Here is a 22,638-nt window from a genome sequence, read left to right as displayed (position 1 = left end):
ACCAACACAACTTGAAGACCTAACCTAACCTATGTCTAACTGCACATAGAACTTTACTATATAATAATATTAATTTATATATGAAAACGAACGTATTTTTAACACACAATATGTTAAGATTGATGAATGCGTCTTGGGGGAGGGGGGGGGGAGGTGGGGCGGTGCATTAATGAGCCTGGCCTGAGGACGGAGTGATATATGGCACCTGTTCTCTCATGCAAGTGTCAATTATGCAATATAAAATTATAATGATCACCTGATATCTTGTTATTATGACTCTCTTAAGTAAATAATATGCTGTAATTTTGTGTAAATTTACTCATTTACAGATGAACAACCATTTATGAATAAAATTACCAGATTAACCCCCAGTGTGCCCCCTTCCCCTCATTAAACACATTCCCCCTCACATAAATCACCCCTATTAAACACCCCTCCCCCCAGCTTACCCCTCTCCCCCCAAACATACCCCCCTATAAGTGAGGCTAACCATGGCCCGTGCTACTTGCCCCGCTCCTGTGCCAGGTAAGTCCACTACGGGCTCACCATGGCCCGTGCTACTTGCCCCGCTCCTGTGCCAGGTAAGTCCACTACGGGCTCACCATAGCCCGTGCTACTTGGAACTTATGTTCCGAGTAGCTGAATCTAAAACAACAACAACAACATACCCCCCTATAAACCTGTGGGGGGACTGACCTGGTGAACGCTATAGCCAAGATGGTCTGGAGCTCCACCTGGGTGAGCGTGTACCTGACGGAGGTGAAGAACACACAGTCACGGTTAGTGAGGAGAGAGTCGTTCGTCTGCTGGAGGTACAGGTACTGGGCGCCCGACATGGGCAGGATGAACACGCAGAAGAGCAGCTCCACCACCGCCAGGTTCACCACGAAGGCCGTGGCCGTCGTCCGCAGCTTCTTGCTCAGGGGTAAGGCGATGATGGTCAGCAGGTTACCTGTAGGGTGAGGCAGAGACGGTATGAGGAGCGGGGAGTGAGTGTGTGTGTGTGTGTGTGGGAGTGTGTGTTTGTGTGGGAGGGGGGGGAAGTGTGTGTGTGTGTGTGTGGGAGGGAGTGTGTGTGTGTTTGTGTGGGGGGGGGGGGGGGGAAGTGTGTGTGTGTAGTGGGCGGGGAGAGTGTGTGCGGGGGGGGGGGGGGACGGAAGGTGTATGAGGGGGTGAGTAACATGACCAGGTGTGATCAATAATTGATCATCACGACCTCCCTGACACTCACTCGAGGGCGTCAACACACGCCCTCATCAACCCCCCCCCCCCACACCTCACAATAACGTGCATGGAGTCCTGGATGTCTGGGTTCGATTCCTTCAGGGGTGAGGTGTTTTCGTTTTTATAATTATATATATATATATATATATATATATATATATATATATATATATATATATATATATATATATATATATATATACTATATATATATATATATATATATATATATATATATATATATATATATATATATATATATATATAGTTAGTTATCAACAATTGTATAACTAGCTTCACAAGCTTGTCACTTGCTTAGCTAAACAAACTATGGGGTTGAGTCCCTGAGCCCATTATGTGCCTCTGTAACCCTTTTCAACACCGCCCACGGGATGGGTATTGGGTGCATAATAAAGAAATGAAATGAATGAAATGTGAGTTTTGTAGGTGGGGCTCCCAGGTGAGGTAACACAGAGTATGGTGGGGCTCCCAGGTGAGGTAACACAGAGTATGGTGGGGCTCCCAGGTGAGGTAACACAGAGTATGGTGGGGCTTCCAGGTGAGGTAACACAGAGTATGGTGGGGCTCCCAGGTGAGGTAACACAGAGTATGGTGGGGCTCCCAGGTGAGGTAACACAGAGTATGGTGGGGCTCCCAGGTGAGGCAACACAGAGTATGGTGGGGCTCCCAGGTGAGGTAACACAGAGTATGGTGGGGCTCCCAGGTGAGGCAACACAGAGTATGGTGGGGCTCCCAGGTGAGATAACACAGAGTATGGTGGGGCTCCCAGGTGAGGCAACACAGAGTATGGTGGGGCTCCCAGGTGAGGTAACACAGAGTATGGTGGGGCTCCCAGGTGAGGCAACACAGAGTATGGTGGGGCTCCCAGGTGAGGTAACACAGAGTATGGTGGAGCTCCCAGGTGAGGTAACACAGAGTATGGTGGGGCTCCCAGGTGAGGTAACACAGAGTATGGTGGGGCTCCCAGGTGAGGTAACACAGAGTATGGTGGGGCTCCCAGGTGAGGTAACACAGAGTATGGTGGGGCTCCCAGGTGAGGTAACACAGAGAGTGTGAGGTGCAGGGCAGAGGGAGAGGGAGGGAGGGAGAAGCAACAGAGAGAGGGAAGGAAGAGCAGCGTAGAGAGAGGGAGGGAAAAGCAACAGAGAGAGAGAGAGAGAGAGGGAGGGAGGGAAGAACAACGTAGAGAGAAGGAGGGAAGAAACTCACCAAAGGTGCCGAGGATGGAGATAATGAAGGCGCTGGCAGCAGTGAAGCCCAGCATATTGTACGGGTACTTGGGGGTACTGTGCCCACCGCCCGCCTGGCCGCCCTCGATGGTGGTGTCCTCCCAGGGCGTGGAGGTGGTGGAGGCCAGGGCGGCCACGGCAGCCGTCAGGTTGGTCAGGACGGCCATGTCCGTCAGGCCGCTGCCGGACACCCGGGTCGAGGAGATGGCAGATTCGAGGCTGGAGGCCGTGTAGCTGGCGACGCCCTCGGGGTCGAGGGCCATGGAGGTGGATGTGAAGTCCATCCTGCCGGGTCAGCACGCCCGCGCGCCCGCACCAACGATCTGTGAAGACAAGAACACCTGGTGAGGTCTCCACAGACACATTATATAATATTAATAAAAACAAAGAAGCATTTAGATATTGACATCATAACACACCGGTCACCAGAGGTCCTGGTGACCTCTGGGAGTAACCTCGACGTCTCCCACCTTCAAACTCACCGCAAACACAAAGCTCCGTCCACGTTCCTACATAAAATTATAACTCAAAATAGTCTAGGAGAGAAAAGCGGTTGTCCTGACCATAGAGTACTTCAAGCAGTTTTCAAATTGAGGCGGACAGAAGACCGCTGACCACCTGTACGTCAGTTACTCACAGTGCAATGTCAGCCTAGGCCTCCTCTCTCTCAGTAAATCTCCCTCTTGCTGTTCAGACCACGCTAGCTTAGCTTATATCTAACCCAAGGTCGCAAGGCACAAGGCAGGAACAATAATAAACACAAAGATGTTTATACATACTCTTCAAATATCATATATCCATAATAATTCCCCTGCAACTCTTGTCAATATCATCAATATATGTGTATATATATATATATATATATATATATATATATATATATATATATATATATATATATATATATATACACGCGACTAAATAATTATATTACAATGCAAATTCTAAGCACACATGAATGACTCACACAAATATTAGTACTGCCGTAAGCATTATAATATCCGCGTATCGTAGCCTATCGTGAATAACTGGCCTCATCAGCACTGTAAGCATCACATAATAGAAAGGACATAACATAGATCAAGTTTAAACATATCAACACATGTATATTCCACAGAGAATCCTGCAGCCTAGTGTTCCTTTCAGCACACTTTCGCTCCTGAAAAAATCGATTAATCCTCTGGACACGTACATACGTGCATGACCTGGGACCGACAATCCCCTCGTGATAACAGGTGATATAAAAAAATCTCCCGATAATATCCCCAGTAGCCTGTGGGCTCCGGGCTACGTAGTCTTCTGGTTACTTAACATTAGAATATAGTCATGTAAGATCTCCGTGGACTCGCCTTTTCGAGACCTGTTCAGCGAGGTTCCCGGAAGGCCACTCCCATGAAGGACAAATCCAGTATCAAGTAAAATCATCCGGTTGGGACTTTTATGTGTTTTCTCGCGGGTCGGGCGAGGCCCAGCAACTCCTGCGCTCTGAGACACTTGCTAGGCTACGCTCGCGCACCACAGGTCTCTTCTGGTAGTCCGTTGGTCAGTGATACTATATCGTATATATATAATTTATCTTGTCACTCAGTCCACTCGACAAATTCACCTGTATGGTTATATATAACTACTTAAGTGTCACTTGATCCACTTCCCAGGGGCGTCTTCCCACCACACACACACGCCCTCCAGGTCCCGCCTCACAGACCCAAAACTTGGGAACCTCACTACGGGTCGGGGCTACAAATCTCGGCCTCTTTTGTACCACTCCAAAGTATCATTTAAGGGAGATCCCTCTCAACCACTCTGAATATATATATGTAAACCTTTTCTTGGTAGCGCTGCCGTACCAGCCGCTCTCTCGATATTTCTTAGTCCCGCGGCAACCACTTTAGTTTCATCATAAAGGCACTGCAGTTCCCCCTTACCTTACGGTCCCTGTAGGCGTACCTCCTCAGTGCGTCCCACCAGCCACTGTCTACTGGCTGAAGTTCTGAGTGTACTTTAGATACACACGACGGCTTTCGTGGGTCAGTCAACATGTCACTGCGTCCAGACACTCCCCACAGCACATCTTTCTTCTTCAAACACGGCGAATCCGCTATTTGTCAAGAGCAGCTACTAATTTCGTTTTCCTAAATCTTTCCGCCTTGACGTAAATATGGTTCAGTCCGTTTCACGGGTTCATAATCGCAGGAACGAGCTCGGGCAACTAGACAGGCCACAACAAAGTCTCTCTCTTGCATTTCGGAGGTGAAGGGGCGGTTTTCCCGCCGGCGTGACGTCACCGTCTTCCAAGATGGTGATTGGTCCAGCCTATCTCTACGTTTTGAAATCTACCGGCCCACCGGTCTCCTGGAATTGTCCACTTCTCTCAGTAGTAACACTAATCATTCCCAACATTATTCATCACCTCTGTTTCCACAGTTGATCTATCTCCTAGTAGGATACATGTGTCCTCCGTCGTGGAGGGCATGTCCGGCACGCCTTTCATGATGGAGCCTAGGCTACGGTGGCTCATATCACGACAACACACACAGGAAGCCGAGCAGGCGATAGCAGCCAAGGAAAAGCTGCTTGAAATGCACCTCACGTCGCTGGAAAACTGGAGGGCTCGGGCAGACATGATCACTAATTACAAAATTCTCGGAGGAATTGACAGGGTAGATAAAGATAAACTGTTTAACACGGTGGGGAGGGGGGGGGGGTTTACGCGAACAAGGGGACACAGGTGAAAACTGAGTACCCAGATGAGCCACAGGGACGTTAGAAAGAACTTTTTCAGTGTCAGAGTAATTAACAGGTGGAATGCATTAGGCAGTGATGTGGTGGAGGCTGACTCCATACACAGTTTCAAGTGTAGATATGATAGAGCCCAGTAGGCTCAGGAACCTGTACACCAGTTGATTGACGGTTGAGAGGCGGGACCAAATAGCCAGAGCTCAGCCCCCGCAAACACAACTAGGTGAGTACAATGAGCACACACACACACACACACACACACACACACACACACACACACACACACACACACACACTCATCTCTCTCAAGCCTACACAATGATGACTAACTATTCATTTATAATATATTCACGAACTCAAAAGTTTGGCCAAATTTACAATGGTCTGGAGTCTTGCTCTCCAGAAGTGGCCACACAACTCATTATAAGTTTCACCAGTGGAGGCCGAGAGAGTCAAAGAATTTTATATTACACTGGGGAAAAGAGAAACAAAGAGATGAAGGGATGGAGAGAGAGAGAGAGAGAGAGAGAGAGAGAGAGAGAGAGAGAGAGAGAGAGAGAGAGAGAGAGAGAGAGAGAGAGAGAGAGAGAGAGACGCTCCAGCACACACGTCATGGCTACAGGATGCAGCGAGGAATAGCGGATTTTATGTTATCATGTTTGTCAAGTGTGGGCCGAGGGCCGAGGACCCTCGGCCTCGCCCCCTCGGCCAATGCTAAGCTGAACGTAGGTACACGCTCCAGGCCCAACAGGTTCAGTTCTATTTACTCATTATTATTTCAGACGTGTGGCAATATGCTGCTGGAATAAAAGCCTCACTTAAAAAAAAAGCATTAAAAAGCGGGAAATACAATTGGGTATTTGGGTCAACTATTCCTCGGACTGTCCAATTATATATGTCCTCTGTAATTCCAAGCGTGCGGGGGTTTTCCAACCATGGTATATTCACATGCATATATGTCAGCATATGTATAAGCAGGTATATCAATATATATGTAGGTACACATATGTACTAGGTACACATGTATGCACATACTGTATCTAAGTGTAGATAACCCATCCTCCTCTTTAGATAGTACTTTTTGTACTGTGCACCATAGTACAAATATTGACGTACTAGGCAATTAGATAGTAGCATTTTGTACTATTCACTTTACAGTCCGAAAAAATGAAGCTAAAAACCCAACTTAAATATTCCCAGGCCTAGTATAGCACACACATGAACTATATTTAGGCCTCAGGGGTGTATAAGGCCTAGGAAGGTCAGGTTAGGTTAGTATGACTTTGCAACATAAGTAGAAAATAGTTTTCCGGTTTGATCAAATTCAATAATACTATTCAATTTCTACTTTCTGATTGCGTTGTACGTCGGTATATGTACTATGGTCCTTATCGTTGTACGTCGGTATATGTACTATGGTCCTTATCGTTGTACGTCGGTATATGTACTATGGTCCTTATCGTTGTACGTCGGTATATGTACTATGGTCCTTATCGTTGTACGTCGGTATATGTACTATGGTCCTTATCGTTGTACGTCGGTATATGTACTATGGTCCTTATCGTTGTACGTCGGTATATGTACTATGGTCCTTATCGTTGTACGTCGGTATATGTACTATGGTCCTTATCGTTGTACGTCGGTATATGTACTATGGTCCTCATCGTTGTACGTCGGTATATGTACTATGGTCCTCATCGTTGTACGTCGGTATATGTACTATGGTCCTTATCGTTGTACGTCGGTATATGTACTATGGTCCTCATCGTTGTACGTCGGTATATGTACTATGGTCCTTATCGTTGTACGTCGGTATATGTACTATGGTCCTCATCGTTGTACGTCGGTATATGTACTATGGTCCTCATCGTTAGTGTAAGTGCTACCAAGACAAGAGGACGGGCTGGTATATCTACATAACATAACCTCATACTATCTGTCCACAGTATGAGGCCAGACACAAAGCCTCACCCAACTTTGCAAGATGAAACTTGAGGGGTGTGTGAGTGTCACAGGCCAGTCGGGGTCGGCCCCAGTGTCAAACTAAAGAGATATTGGCACCTGTAGCGACTCTCGCTGGTTTTCTTAAAAAGTCTGATATCGAGGATTTGATTTCCGTAGAGTTTCAGCCGTTGTCACGTCTTCGAAATATTACATTTGGCGAGAGAGTGAAATAGAGGGGTAAAGGGGTGGGGGGGGGGAGAGACCTGGGCACTGCTTGGTACACTATCCTGTACATGTGTGTATGTGTATATATGTGAGCATATATATTACATATATTAATATATTATTACACAAACTAAATTTTTTCACTCCCGTCAAAGAAATTCTTCCGAATACTTTATAACAAACGATTAAAAGGTTTCCCGTAAGCTAATTACCTCAGATATAAAACACAGAAACCAAACGAGCATTTAATTAGTCAATTAGCAATTCATTAAGGTCTTTTGTGGCAAATAAAAAACGTTAAATTAAATTTTGGTCTAAAAGAGTAAGCCATTTTTGTTACTATAACGACGATTCTAATTAATCATTCTTTACCACAAAATAACAGCTGCCAGCTGAATGATAATATAATTACCATAACTGGTGAAACAGAAACATCGAACATCTGTCACACTTGAATTTCAAATTCAAAAGTTGCCACCAACGGACACGACAGTTACCGGTGAGTGTCGTTAACTGTTGCAGTCACTCGCGGATATTGGAACAGTTTCTTAGATTAAGGACCTGCCCGAAACGCTGCGCGTACTAGTGGCTTTACAAGAATGTATTGAAATTGAAATTGAAATTGAAATAAGTTTATTGAGGTAAAATACACACAAAGGGATGAGGTAGCTCAAGCTATTCTCACCCCGTTCAGTACATCGTGTTAATACATACATAGACACACATCACAAACAATAAACATATTACCAAACATTCTCAGAGATAAACATATACATTTCCTACAAGAATGTAATTACTATGCTATGTATCCTCACAATCCCAATGTACCTTCTTGTATATATATAAATAAATAAATACATAAATCAAAAACATATTATCATAGGCTTGCCATAGTGTGATAGTGCAGGCTATAGTGACCTAGCCTCTCATGTATGATCAACCAGCCTGTGAGGCGGGCATACTAGGGACTAATGCCTCACTGACACTACCATAGCAACACAATGCTGCCTACCTGACCTTGTTGTTGTTGTTGTTAAAGATTCGCTACCTGGAACAAAGTTCCAAGTAGCACGGGCTATGGTGAGCCCGTAGTGCCTTTAAGACCTTGTTAATAACAATATATTTATGGGAGACGAAAGACTACATACAGGGGGGGGGGGGGTTTCGGTAGCCGAGTGGCTATACGTTCTCGGCTCACAATTGAGGATCCCTGGTTCGATTTTCAGAGCGGGACAGAAATGGTTGGGCATCTATTCTTTCACCTTATGGCTCTGTTCACCTAGTAGTAAATAGGTACCCAGGAGTTGGGCAACTGTTGTGGGGTTGCATCGTGGGGGGGGGGAGGTTATCTTGAGATGATTTCGGGGCTTAGCGTCCCCGAGGCCCGGTCCTCGACCAGGCCTCCTTTTTGTTGCACACCTCCAGGAAACAGCCCGTAGCAGCTGTCTAACTCCCAGGTACCTATTTGCTGCTAGGTGAACAGGTGCATCAGAGTGAAAGAAACTGCCCATTTGTTTCCGCCTTCACCGGTGATCGAACTCGGAACCTCAGGACTACGAATCCCAAGCACTGTCCACTCAGCTTTCAGGCCCCATCTGTAGATCAGCAGCAGGTCAGGAGTCGACCCGTCATATAGAGATCTCAGTGATCTATGGCTTGCCATATGAAGCCATAGATCACTAAGAACTCTAAATGACCCGACCAGGATTCGAACCCCATGACGTCTAGGATCACCCGCAAACGTACACAGTACCGTGATCACCGCACCAACTGATCATAGACGATCAATATTATACACACACACACACACACACACACACACACACACACACACACACACACACACACACACACACACACACACACACAATCGTGCCTATCGTGCCTAACAAACCTTCTGGAATTCTATGATAAAATAACGAGGATAAGACAGGACAGAGATGGTTGGGCAGACTGCATATTTCTGGACTGCCAAAAAGCCTTTGATACAGTACCGCACATGAGACTGCTGTTCAAGCTCGAGAGGCAGGCGGGGGTGGGGGGAAAGGTCCTAGCATGGATAAGGAACTACCTAACAGGAAGGAGCCAAAGAGTTACGGTAAGGGGCGAGAAGTCGGACTGGCGAACAGTAACAAGTGGAGTACCACAAGGATCGGTGCTGGGACCAATTCTATTTCTTGTATATGTTAAAGACATGTTTACAGGCGTAGAGTCCTACATGTCGATGTTTGCGGATGACGCAAAGTTGATGAGAAGAGTTGTGACAGATGAGGATTGCAGGATCCTCCAAGAGGACCTGAACAAGTTGCAGAGATGGTCAGAGAAATGGCTACTGGAATTCAACACGAGCAAATGTAAAGTTATGGAAATGGGACTAGGAGATAGGAGACCAAAGGGACAGTACACAATGAAGGGGAACAGCCTACCTGTAACGACGCGTGAAAGAGACCTGGGGGTGGACGTAACACCTAATCTAACTCCTGAGGAACATATTAATAGGATAACGACAGCAGCGTACTCTACACTGGCAAAAGTTAGAACATCATTCAGAAACCTAAGTAAGGAGGCATTTAGGGCGCTTTACACTGCCTACGTGAGGCCAGTCTTAGAGTATGCCGCCTCATCATGGAGTCCCCATCTGAAGAAGCATATAATGAAACTGGAAAAGGTTCAGAGGTTTGCAACGAGACTCGTCCCAGAGCTACGAGGGATGGGGTATGAGGAGCGCCTGAGGGAACTGTGCCTTACGACACTAGAAAGAAGAAGGGAGAGGGGGGACATGATAGGAACGTATAAGATACTCAGAGGGATTAACAGAGTGGACAAAGACGAAATGTTCACACGGAATAGTAACAGAACGAGGGGACATGGATGGAAGCTTGAAACTCAGATGAGTCACAGAGATGTTAGGAAGTTTTCTTTTAGCGTGAGAGTAGTGGGGAAATGGAATGCACTTCAGGAACAGGTTGTGGAAGCAAATACTATTCATAATTTTAAAACCAGGTATGATAGGGAAATGGGACAGGAGACATTGCTGTAAACAACCGATGCTCGAAAGGCGGGATCCAAGAGTCAATGCTCGATCCTGGAGACACAACTAGGTGAGTACAACTAGGTGAGTACAACTAGGTGAGTACAACTAGGTGAGTACACACACACACACTCACACACTGGCACATTTCATTTTTAAAATGTAACAGAACATTGACACAGACATTGTATCAATGATAATGATACAGATACAGATAATAGAACAATGTACAGACATTGTTGAGTCGTTTTGTTACCGCGTGTTTACAAACTGATGACCACCGTCCCGGTCCAAGTGCTGCCAGTATCACCAAACTGATGACCACCGTCCCGGTCCAAGTGCTGCCAGTATCACCAAACTGATGACCACCGTCCCGGTCCAAGTGCTGCCAGTATCACCAAACAATAGAATCGCGAACATCAACAAACATTTCGTTTGGTATCTGATAACATTCTTGTTCAGTGACGGCTCTCACTTTAGCTATTGTTGCTGGTCTTGTAGTTGTTGTTATTGTTTTAATCAGCTACTGGAACAACATTCCCAAGTAGCACGGGCTATGGTGAGCCCGTAAGTGGAGGCACTTTGGCGCCATTATCAGTATCAACAGCTGGTACTGGAGACGTGGGGATGGGGTCCGTGGACGCGCCAATGCAATCCAAGACCATACGGCTGGTCAGACCGGTGAATTACATCATTGTCAAGTTACAGCCCCGCTCCTGTGCCAGGTAAGTCCACTACGGGCTCACCATAGCCCGTGCTACTTCCCCCGCTCCTGTGCCAGGTAAGTCCACTACGGGCTCACCATAGCCCGTGCTACTTCCCCCGCTCCTGTGCCAGATAAGTCCACTACGGGCTCACCATAGCCCGTGCTACTTCCCCCGCTCCTGTGCCAGGTAAGTCCACTACGGGCTCACCATAGCCCGTGCTACTTGCCCCGCTCCTGTGCCAGGTAAGTCCACTACGGGCTCACCATAGCCCGTGCTACTTGCCCCGCTCCTGTGCCAGGTAAGTCCACTACGGGCTCACCATAGCCCGTGCTACTTCCCCCGCTCCTGTGCCAGGTAAGTCCACTACGGGCTCACCATAGCCCGTGCTACTTGCCCCGCTCCTGTGCCAGGTAAGTCCACTACGGGCTCACCATAGCCCGTGCTACTTGCCCCGCTCCTGTGCCAGGTAAGTCCACTACGGGCTCACCATAGCCCGTGCTACTTGGAACTTTTTGTTCCGAGATCCTGAAACTTAAACAACAACAAACGGTGAATTGATGGGGTACACACGTTGCTTATAGTCGAGGCTGGCCACAGTCGGCCGGTCTAGGGGGCAAAGATGTCCGGGTGTTACAAGGGGGGATTGGTTTCCTTATCCCAGTTCCAAGAAGTTGACAATCTTGTCGAATTTCCTTCTTCAAGGTGTCGCAGAGGTGGTCGAGGCGGACGACCAGGCGAAGGATCCGTCCTGCTTCCCTACACTTGTATCCCCAGTAGTCGTCGTGGATTTTGTAGCTGTTGCTGTTTTAGATTCAGCTACTGGGAACAAAGTGTCTATGTTCAAGAATGTTTATTGAGATAAGAAAGAAATACATCTCAAAGGGATAGAGTAGCTTAGGCTATTTCTACCCCCTTAAGTGTCTATGTAGCACGGACTTTGGTGAGCCCGTAACTGAGTTCGGTTATTCACGATAACTTTGTTACTGTGATATTTGGGTCAAAGTTTTAAATGAAGGTACAGTATCCTTCTTTTTGCACTGATTTTTTGTCTTTTGCTTTAATAATATTATCTTGGTGGCGGATATAGATGCACAGTGTTCACTAGGGTGTTCCATTTTTTAACTGCTTTTTTAACCATTGTAGTCGCTGTGGATTTTGCATTTAATGCAGCTGCTCTTATTGGTTGAATGTTGAGTTTGATGCACAAGGCTTCAGTTGCTTCACATTCCAGTAAGTACTGTAATAAATGTAATTTAATTTAGTAGCATTTCTGCATCTGTTCAACAGATATGACACTAACTATTGGGTTCATTACCTCCCAGCAGCACTTGTAACCAAGTCTGAGTCTGTGTATGGTTACTGCAATGTCTCTGGATTTCTTTTTGTCAGGCTTGAAAGAGTAGTACCCAGTGGCTTGTTCGTAACATATCACAGTGGATCTTCCTTCCGCTACTTTGGCTCTGTGGCGACTTTTGATAGTTGGGAGTATTTTCTTCTTGATTTGCTCCTTAATCTGTGAGAAACTTGGAGGTATTTGAACGTGTACAACAGGTAGAAAAGTAGCAGTTTTTGCTAGTGAGTCTGCCTTTTCATTACCCTCTATGCCAATGTGACTTGGTATCCAATTTAGGGTAATTGACAGCCCTAGATTATGGGCTTCTTTTCCTATATGTTGGATTTCTGTGATGAGTTGTATATTATCTCTGTGCTGACTGGATAACAATGCCTGGAGCGAAGATTTAGGTATGAATGGTCACATTTTGTAAATTATTCTCAATTGTATAATTTATAGCCTCCTTCAGGGCATATAATTCTGTTTGCAATGTTGAGCACCCACTGTTCAAGCTCCAGTAAGCTTCATGGTTGTTAGTGTTAACTGCTGCCCCACCAGAATTTCTATTTTGATCAACTGATCTGTGATGATGTGATTCATTGTAGGTCTTGAGATGCTTTTCATTATATTTTCAATGATTGTTTTGAGCCTCTAAGAGTCGCATGCCTATTTTATTCCGGTAATCCTTCAATGATTATCTTTAGACTCGAGTCTTCCCATGGAGGAGGCTGTCGAAAGTGTTGATACGGCAACCAGGAGGGCCTGGTCGACGACCGGGCCGCGGGGACGCTAAGCCCCGGAAGCACCTCAAGGTAACCTCAAGGTATGGTCTATCGTCTCCTTTGTGTTTAATGGTTCATTTCAGGTCCACTTTCTCTAGCATCTTGACCAGATTATCCGTCCATGTACTTGTTCTATATATTGAAGGTTTCTGTGAAGCGATCTGTGTATGCTGCCTTTGACGGTCTCATGAAGGATCTTACATCACGATGGTACTGTGGGGGGGGGGGGGGGGGTAGAGGGGGGATGAGCCCCCGTCTTTCTGAAAATAAATCTCTTCATCTTCAAAGACTTCTCTAATGCTTGGCACAACAGACTGTCACAGCAGGTGTGTGTGTGTGTGTGTGTGTACACATGTGTTAGGATACACCCTGTATGTGTCATAGGAGGAGGTTTACATTAAGTGTGTGTTTTTTTAGCTTTATTTTTATGAATGATAAAATGAATAGTACAAAAAGCGGTTTCCTTTTGGTACCTCACTACATCTTGGTACTGTGGAGCAAATAGTTACAGCGGTATAAGTACTATTATTTCAGGAGGATGGCAGCTCGTATTGTAACTATGAGAGATGCAGGTTGTAGCCTACACTATATAGTTACATTATTTTGTTCATATATTATGCTTCTAAAGCAAAAAAAAATTGAGGAGTGCGAGTCATGCCACCTCCCGCGCTCACGCTGGTAACGCTCATGCCACCTCCCGCGCTCACGCTGGCAACGCTCATGCCACCTCCCGCGCTCACGCTGGCAACAGTCATGCCACCTCCCGCGCTCACGCCGGCAACGCTCATGCCAACTCCCGCTGGCAACGCTCATGCCACCTCCCGCGCTCACGCTGGCAACGCTCATGCCACCTCCCGCGCTCACGCTGGCAACGCTCATGCCACCTCCCGCGCTCACGCCGGCAACGCTCATGCCAACTCCCGCTGGCAACGCTCATGCCACCTCCCGCGCTCACGCTGGCAACGCTCATGCCACCTCCCGCGCTCACGCTGGCAACAGTCATGCCACCTCCCGCGCTCACGCTGGCAACGCTCATGCCACCTCCCGCGCTCACGCTGGCAACGCTCATGCCACCTCCCGCGCTCACGCCGGCAACGCTCATGCCACCTCCCGCGCTCACGCCGGCAACGCTCATGCCAACTCCCGCTGGCAACGCTCATGCCACCTCCCGCGCTCACGCCGGCAACGCTCATGCCACCTCCCGCGCTCACGCCGGCAACGCTCATGCCACCTCCCGCGCTCACGCCGGCAACGCTCATGCCAACTCCCGCTGGCAACAGTCATGCCACCTCCCGCGCTCACGCCGGCAACGCTCATGCCACCTCCCGCGCTCACGCTGGCAACGCTCATGCCACCTCCCGCGCTCACGCCGGCAACGCTCATGCCAACTCCCGCTGGCAACGCTCATGCCACCTCCCGCGCTCACGCCGGCAACGCTCATGCCACCTCCCGCGCTCACGCTGGCAACGCTCATGCCACCTCCCGCGCTCACGCCGGCAACGCTCATGCCAACTCCCGCTGGCAACGCTCATGCCACCTCCCGCGCTCACGCTGGCAACGCTCATGCCACCTCCCGCGCTCACGCTGGCAACGCTCATGCCACCTCCCGCGCTCACGCCGGCAACGCTCATGCCAACTCCCGCTGGCAACGCTCATGCCACCTCCCGCGCTCACGCTGGCAACGCTCATGCCACCTCCCGCGCTCACGCTGGCAACGCTCATGCCACCTCCCGCGCTCACGCCGGCAACGCTCATGCCACCTCCCGCGCTCACGCCGGCAACGCTCATGCCACCTCCCGCGCTCACGCCGGCAACGCTCATGCCACCTCCCGCGCTCACGCCGGCAACGCTCATGCCACCTCCCGCGCTCACGCCGGCAACGCTCAAACACGCTCACCGAGCAATAAATTTCACTCATAACTCCTCAATAAACTCGACAATCACATTTTTTTACGAGTTATTTCGTGAGCGTCGCCTCCGCCAGGCGTCCGGTCGCCAGGCGCACGCGGCCACCAGCTGTCATGTCTCTTTGTGTATTTCTTTCTTGTTTTTCTGCTTCAGAAATGAGGATATTAAGCGTGGTGTTTGTGGTGCGGGGAGACCTCCTCCTCCTCCTCCTCCTCCTCCCGGCCGCCTCAACTTTACATAAGCAAAGTCTTCCCAAATATTTTCTCTGACGGCTTTCTCTTGTGCAGCCCCGCGGCTGGTGTGGGGGTGGGGAGGGGGCGGGACCTTGGTGCCTGGGCTCACAGGACGTGTTTTCAAAGGCTTTAACAAGAGAGCAGTACATAGTGGTACAACATGAACATCATAACAGCATGAACAAGCCACGTGGAGGATGAACAAACCACAGGCGCCAGTCAGGCGGCGGCAGACAATGTAAAAGTTACACCTCTGTACAAGTTAACCATAGGGACAGGTCAACGGTCACCGAGTCACCAGGAGGTCAGAGTTGATGCCGTCATGATAATCTACAACCTGTCCTCTTAAAAAGAACGTCGCTTTTGGCTGTTTGCCCGTATGGCTGAATTTGGACGTAATTTGAATATGAAAAAAAATGAAAATAAATTTGGGATTTTTTTGTCAACAAGAGTAAGTTAAGGGTCCTCTGATAGGTTAGGTGGGCAGGAAATTCTCATAAAGTTTCAAAACGGTATGAAAAACGTGATTTGAAAGTCATCTATTCTAACGTTACAGAGTCGGCCGGACGACTCAAACAAAAAACGGAACAGTACGTCACTTTTGTGAGTCGATTTAATTTCAAATTACTGTACGTTCAAATTTGGCCATAGCGCGCATACCAGCGAAAAGTGACGTTATTTTTAAGAGGACGGGTTGAATCTACAGGGATTAACTCCTCCACATTAAATGTAAACCCTCATGTTCAGCTGGGGAGCAGGAGATCATGGAAAAGAGACAGTAGAGTGGGTGCAGCCCAGGAGGACGGTGTGAGTGGACTCAGGGAGGGAACATCATCTCCAAGAAAATTGCGGAGCACCACACGAGTAAGTACGGCTCTCTTGAACTAAAGCACTTCATTCAGTACCCTTGGCCTCTGGTAGGGAATATAGTTAGGGGAGTGTCTTATTTAATTGTCCCAAATAAAGTCATATATTGTTAAGTGTTATTAAATGTGTATTAATGGTTTCTTGTCTTAATGTTATTGGGCCTAACGTCCCCCTAGTGACCTAGTGTCCGTAATTATCCAGTACTCCCCCCCGTCCGTCCCGTGTTGAGGTGTTAGTATTGGGTGTGTCCCGCCTTATTCTTGTGTACACTATAGTTCCCAAGTGGTCAGGATTATTCGAGTGTCAGGCCAGGATCCTTGTACCGTTCAATTGTCCCCTACACCTGTCCTGGTAGGTTATTCCATCTGCAAGACCTACGACTCTCACTCCGGTCCCCTGTCCGGTAACTCAGGGTGGTGGCAGCGTCACTCGGTAACTCATACGATAGGCTGTGACTACGAATATCTCTATCTTTCTGTCTCGCTCTCCCTCACTAGTGTCTCACTCTCCCTCGCCCTCACTCGCTCTCGTTCTCCCTCCCTTGCTCTCGTTCTCGCTCTGCCTCACTCTTCCTCTCTCTCTCTCTCTCTCTCTCTCTCTCTCTCTCTCTCTCTCTCTCTCTCTCTCTCTCTCTCTCTCTCTCTCTCTCTCTCTCTCTCTCTCTCTCTCTCTCCACTCTCACTATAACCCTTTGCTTCCTTGGTGAGAGGTATGCGCGTGTGTATTCACTATTTGTATCTAAATACTTCCGCCTGCAGAATAGGGATGCTAGCTCTTGGACCCCGCCTTTCTAACTGTTGGTTGTCTAATTTACTCACTCCCGACCATTTTTTTCCATTATATCTGATACATATGTATTTCTCTCGCTCATATACGTATATAATATTCCGAGGATGCAGCCCGTAGCAGCCGTCAAACTCCCAGGTACCTATTTACTGCTAGGTGAACAGAGGCATCAGGTGAAAAAAATCGGCCCATTTATTTTTGCCTCGACGGGGAACCGAACTCGTGCCCTTTGGACTACGACTCCAGACCGCTGTCCACTCGCCTACGAGGACCTGTGTGTGAACTCACCTAGATGTGCTTGCAGGGTCGAGGTAGTCTCCTAGCATGCGTATATGTGTATATATCCAAGTCAAGAGCATATGTATATACTATTGTATTATTGTTTTACCTTTGTTACATTGTTAATCACTACAATTCTCCCGACTGCCGCGTGGCGGTGAGGCAGAGGGACCACGAGCCCCACAACCTTAAACTACATCACTCAACATTTAATGAACTTGCTGGGATCTTTAAGGCCCGCTCCTCCTCCTCAAGTAAGTTTGAAATTACGCGAAGTAACGAGAAAGACTTAATTAAGTCCCCGGCCCTCGCCTGGGACTTGGCTGATTAACTTAAGTCCCGGCATGTGTTGACATCCCGGTGCAACCCGTTCTCGCAAATTTAATAAGTCAATATTGACTTATTAACTACGTGCATAGGTGATATACTAAACATAATAGATACCCTTAAAAAGATTCATAGAAAACACCGACCTTACCTAACCTTGTTAGTATCTTAAGATAAGCATCTTATTGCTTCGTAATTACAATTATTACTTAACCTATAATAGGCATCCCGGACACCGTCAGACACCTGCCGGATGGTCTGACACCTGCACCTAGCTACAAGTGTCCAGGGTCACCTAGCTGCAAGTGTCCAAGCTCACCTAGCTACAAGTGTCCAAGCTCACCTAGCTACAAGTGTCCAAGCTCACCTAGCTACAAGTGTCCAAGCTCACCTAGCTGCAAGTGTCCAAGCTCACCTAGCTGCAGGTGTCCAAGCTCACCTAGCTACAAGTGTCCAAGCTCACCTAGCTGCAAGTGTCCAAGCTCACCTAGCTGCAAGTGTCCAAGCTCACCTAGCTGCAAGTGTCCAAGCTCACCTAGCTGCAAGTGTCCAAGCTCACCTAGCTGCAAGTGTCCAAGCTCACCTAGCTGCAAGTGTCCAAGCTCACCTAGCTACAAGTGTCCAAGCTCACCTAGCTACAAGTGTCCAAGCTCACCTAGCTGCAAGTGTCCAAGCTCACCTAGCTGCAGGTGTCCAAGCTCACCTAGCTACAAGTGTCCAAGCTCACCTAGCTGCAAGTGTCCAAGCTCACCTAGCTGCAAGTGTCCAAGCTCACCTAGCTGCAAGTGTCCAAGCTCACCTAGCTGCAAGTGTCCAAGCTCACCTAGCTGCAAGTGTCCAAGCTCACCTAGCTGCAAGTGTCCAAGCTCACCTAGCTGCAAGTGTCCAAGCTCACCTAGCTGCAAGTGTCCAAGCTCACCTAGCTGCAAGTGTCCAAGCTCACCTAGCTACAAGTGTCCAAGCTCACCTAGCTACAAGTGTCCAAGCTCACCTAGCTGAAAGTGTCCAGGATCACCTAGCTGCAGGTGTCCAGGGTCACCTAGCTGCAAGTGTCCAAGCTCACCTAGCTGCAAGTGTCCAAGCTCACCTAGCTGAAAGTGTCCAGGATCACCTAGCTGCAGGTGTCCAGGGCCACCTAGCTGCAAGTGTCCAAGCTCACCTAGCTGCAGGTGTCCAGGGTCACCTAGCTGCAAGTGTCCAAGCTCACCTAGCTGCAGGTGTCCAGGATCACCTAGCTGCAAGTGTCCAAGCTCACCTAGCTACAAGTGTCCAAGCTCACCTAGCTGCAGGTGTCCAGGATCACCTAGCTGCAAGTGTCCAAGCTCACCTAGCTGCAGGTGTCCAGGATCACCTAGCTGCAAGTGTCCAAGCTCACCTAGCTGCAGGTGTCCAGGATCACCTAGCTGCAAGTGTCCAAGCTCACCTAGCTGCAGGTGTCCAGGATCACCTAGCTGCAAGTGTCCAAGCTCACCTAGCTGCAGGTGTCCAGGATCACCTAGCTGCAAGTGTCCAAGCTCACCTAGCTGCAGGTGTCCAGGGTCACCTAGCTGCAAGTGTCCAAGCTCACCTAGCTGCAGGTGTCCAGGATCACCTAGCTGCAAGTGTCCAAGCTCACCTAGCTACAAGTGTCCAAGCTCACCTAGCTGCAGGTGTCCAGGGTCACCGGCTATTTCTACAACAGTTAACATCCACACCCCCACCTCCACGGCCTCAGCATTCAGAGAGACGCAGGATTCGACCCAAGACTCGGGTATGCGGCCGACGCGGTGCTTGGCGCTGGCCTGGCGCGCGCCAAGCGCCGCTCCTCGCCAGTAACTCGCTGACTAAAAATCTCTGGTGTTGGAGCCGTGAGTCAACAACAGCACCAGTGCTGGGGGGCAGGAATGTGAGGAGCCTCGGGGGGGGGGGGGAGAGGTCGAAGGTTTAGTTGTTGTAAATAATTAAGTGATACGCAGTTCTTGGTGTGTGGAGGAGACATGAAGACATGACATGACACTGACCCAACTGGTGCTGACGGCGCTGACACTGACCCAACTGGTGCTGACGGCGCTGACACTGACCTAACTGGTGCTGACGGCGCTGACACTGACCCAACTGGTGCTGACGGTGCTGACACTGACCCAACTGGTGCTGACGGCGCTGACACTGACCCAACTGGTGCTGACGGTGCTGACACTGACCCAACTGGTGCTGACGGTGCTGACACTGACCCAACTGGTGCTGACGGCGCTGACACTGACCCAACTGGTGCTGACGGTGCTGACACTGACCCAACTGGTGCTGACGGTGCTGACACTGACCCAACTGGTGCTGACGGCGCTGACACTGACCCAACTGGTGCTGACGGTGCTGACACTGACCCAACTGGTGCTGACGGTGCTGACACTGACCCAACTGGTGCTGACGGCGCTGACACTGACCCAACTGGTGCTGACGGCGCTGACACTGACCCAACTGGTGCTGAGACCACTAACACTGACCCAACTGGTGCTGAGACCACTAACACTGACCTAACTGGTGCTGAGACCACTAACACTGACCTAACTGGTGCTGAGACCACTAACACTGACCTAACTGGTGCTGAGACCACTAACACTGACCTAACTGGTGCTGAGACCACTAACACTGACCTAACTGGTGCTGAGACCACTAACACTGACCTAACTGGTGCTGAGGCCACTAACACTGACCCAACTGGTGCTGAGGCCAATATCACTGATCCCATATGGTGCTGAGGCCACTAACACTGACCTAACTGGTGCTGAGACCACTAACACTGACCTAACTGGTGCTGAGACCACTAACACTGACCTAACTGGTGCTGAGACCACTAACACTGACCTAACTGGTGCTGAGGCCACTAACACTGACCCCATATGGTGCTGAGACCACTAACACTGACCTAACTGGTGCTGAGGCCACTAACACTGACCTAACTGGTGCTGAGACCACTAACACTGACCTAACTGGTGCTGAGGCCACTAACACTGACCCAACTGGTGCTGAGGCCACTAACACTGACCCAACTGGTGCACCTGTCCAGGCCACCTGTCCAGGGCCACCTGTCCAGGGCCACCTGTCCTGGCCACCTGTCCAGGGCCACCTGTCCTGGCCACCTGTCCAGGGCCACCTGTCCAGGGCCACCTGTCCTGGCCACCTGTCCAGGGCCACCTGTCCGGGCCACCTGTGGCTCATATACTAAAAGTGACCTTCGATAAAATCTCATATGAAATAGAAAAAACATATCTGCGTTCCTTGGTTGCTGTATTATATTGTATTTTGTTGACCTTTCCTCCCTCTCGCTCCTCCTCGTGTCCATCATGCCCTCATACTGCCCAGAGAGACACTTTCTGAATACACTTTTACAGTGCCACACTTTCTCTTCCCTCAGGGACTATACCTGCGTGGGGTCACCATACTGGCTCAAGATGGCTGCCAACATGGCTGCTATTTAATATATATACTTGCTGTAACGATTAATTTACTACTCTATCACGTTCTTGTACATGTTTTTGTAAAAAAATTATTATTAAAATAATAATAATAATAATAATAATAATAATAATAATAATGATAATGACTCGTTGCTAAAGGACTCTCGACTCTTCCGTTTTCAGTTGGTAAAAGTAAAGTAAAGGTAAAAGTTTTCAGTTTAATAAAGTAAAGTTTATGAAAGTGTAAAACAACTTTTGATAAATCTGAACCATTGGTTTACTGTTTACCTCTTTACTTTTCCTTTGCGTTAACATGTAAAATAATTTTATTTTATTTCACCGGTCGACAGCAACACTCCGCGCGGCCATATTTTCCCGCCAAAACACTCGCTACAGTTTTTAAATATCCGAAAAGCGGCGGTAAACCTTTTGCGGAACTCCAAGAAATATTTTTGACCTTCCGGGTGCTGGAAGAAAACACGGGTGACCAAAACTGAGTGAGAAGGAATATAAATCTTTCGCGTGGAATAAATTTAGCTCGGCCTGGATATATATTAGAGTAAAGGCAGGTGTTTATATCTGTGTGGTGATGGTGTATGTTGTGTGGGGGAGGGGGGAGGGGTTGGCCCAGAATGATAACAAAGGGGGGTGGAACTCCCTGTGGCTTATCAAGAACTTAAGTGATTGTCAAGGGAATTATTCAGTGATAGAGAAAGAAACATTGGCTCTCGTGGTGAGCGCTGTGTAACTAGTTGTTTTAAATGGGGGAGGGAGGGTTTTCGCCGGTGTCGACGCCATCTGTTGAACACACCTGACCCCATTTTCTGTTCCCAAGTGGATGGATGTGATCTTACTGACACCTGTATAGTTTCCTTCTTACTATTCATCTTTTACTCCTCAGAAGTGATGTGGGTGATCCTTCAGTCGACAGGAATCAGTCCACCCAGGCCAGTCCTGTGTTCAAGAAGTGTTCCAGAGAGAACAAGTGGGCCGAGTCAGTGTAGACTGTGATTTGTCTGTGATACCTAGTGAAGTATTGGTGATTGGGCCGACCTATCTCATGATGGCCAAGTTGAGTTACAAGATGGAATTAGTGTCAGTCTGTTAAGGCTTGTTATAATTGATGACTATGTGCCACTAGTCATCAGTGGCAGTCGTCAGCCAGTGTGTTGCTGGAGACCCCTGCCAGTGTGTTGCTGGAGACCCCTGCCAGTGTGTTGCTGGAGACCCCTGCCAGTGTGTTGCTGGAGACCCCTGCCAGTGTGTTGCTGGAGACCCCTGCCAGTGTGTTGCTGGAGACCCCTGCCAGTGTGTTGCTGGAGACCCCTGCCAGTGTGTTGCTGGAGACCCCTGCCAGTGTGTTGCTGGAGACCCCTGCCAGTGTGTTGCTGGAGACCCCTGCCAGTGTGTTGCTGGAGACCCCTGCCAGTGTGTTGCTGGAGACCCCTGCCAGTGTGTTGCTGGAGACCCCTGCCAGTGTGTTGCTGGAGACCCCTGCCAGTGTGTTGCTGGAGACCCCTGCCAGTGTGTTGCTGGAGACCCCTGCCAGTGTATTGCTGGAGACCCCTG

General features: G+C 48.6%; 2 protein-coding genes across 9 annotated transcripts in view; both read right to left on the bottom strand.

Annotated features, from left to right (window-relative positions):
• Positions 1 to 22,638, bottom strand: part of LOC123759382 (protein trapped in endoderm-1) — a 226,902-nt gene that overhangs the window by 57,788 nt on the left and 146,476 nt on the right. For 5 of the 8 annotated variants that reach the window (XR_011229355.1, XM_069328987.1, XM_045744364.2 and 2 more), the window contains exons 2-3: positions 2,455 to 2,797; positions 697 to 952 (exon numbers count right to left, since the gene is read on the bottom strand). Coding sequence is in view for 7 of the 8 variants with exons in the window: in XM_069328987.1 (XP_069185088.1) it covers positions 697 to 952; positions 2,455 to 2,758 (560 nt within the window). In the remaining variant the exon portion in view is untranslated. Of the gene's footprint in view, positions 1 to 696; positions 953 to 2,454; positions 2,816 to 4,399; positions 4,983 to 22,638 lie in introns of those variants that run through there. The other 3 variants (XM_069328988.1, XM_045744354.2, XM_069328989.1) reach the window with 3 other exon arrangements.
• LOC138367575 (small proline-rich protein 3-like) lies at positions 18,895 to 21,077 on the bottom strand. Its single transcript, XM_069329279.1, has 2 exons — positions 21,036 to 21,077; positions 18,895 to 19,230 (listed from the first exon to the last, which is right to left on the bottom strand). Exons 1-2 carry the CDS (start codon positions 21,075 to 21,077, stop codon positions 18,895 to 18,897), a joined length of 378 nt encoding a protein of 125 aa, XP_069185380.1.

This window comes from Procambarus clarkii, chromosome 22, assembly GCF_040958095.1.
Source record: "Procambarus clarkii isolate CNS0578487 chromosome 22, FALCON_Pclarkii_2.0, whole genome shotgun sequence".
Lineage (NCBI taxonomy): Eukaryota > Metazoa > Arthropoda > Malacostraca > Decapoda > Cambaridae > Procambarus > Procambarus clarkii.
Note: the sequence above shows the minus strand (reverse complement) of the source record. Positions and strands in the feature narration are given on the sequence as shown.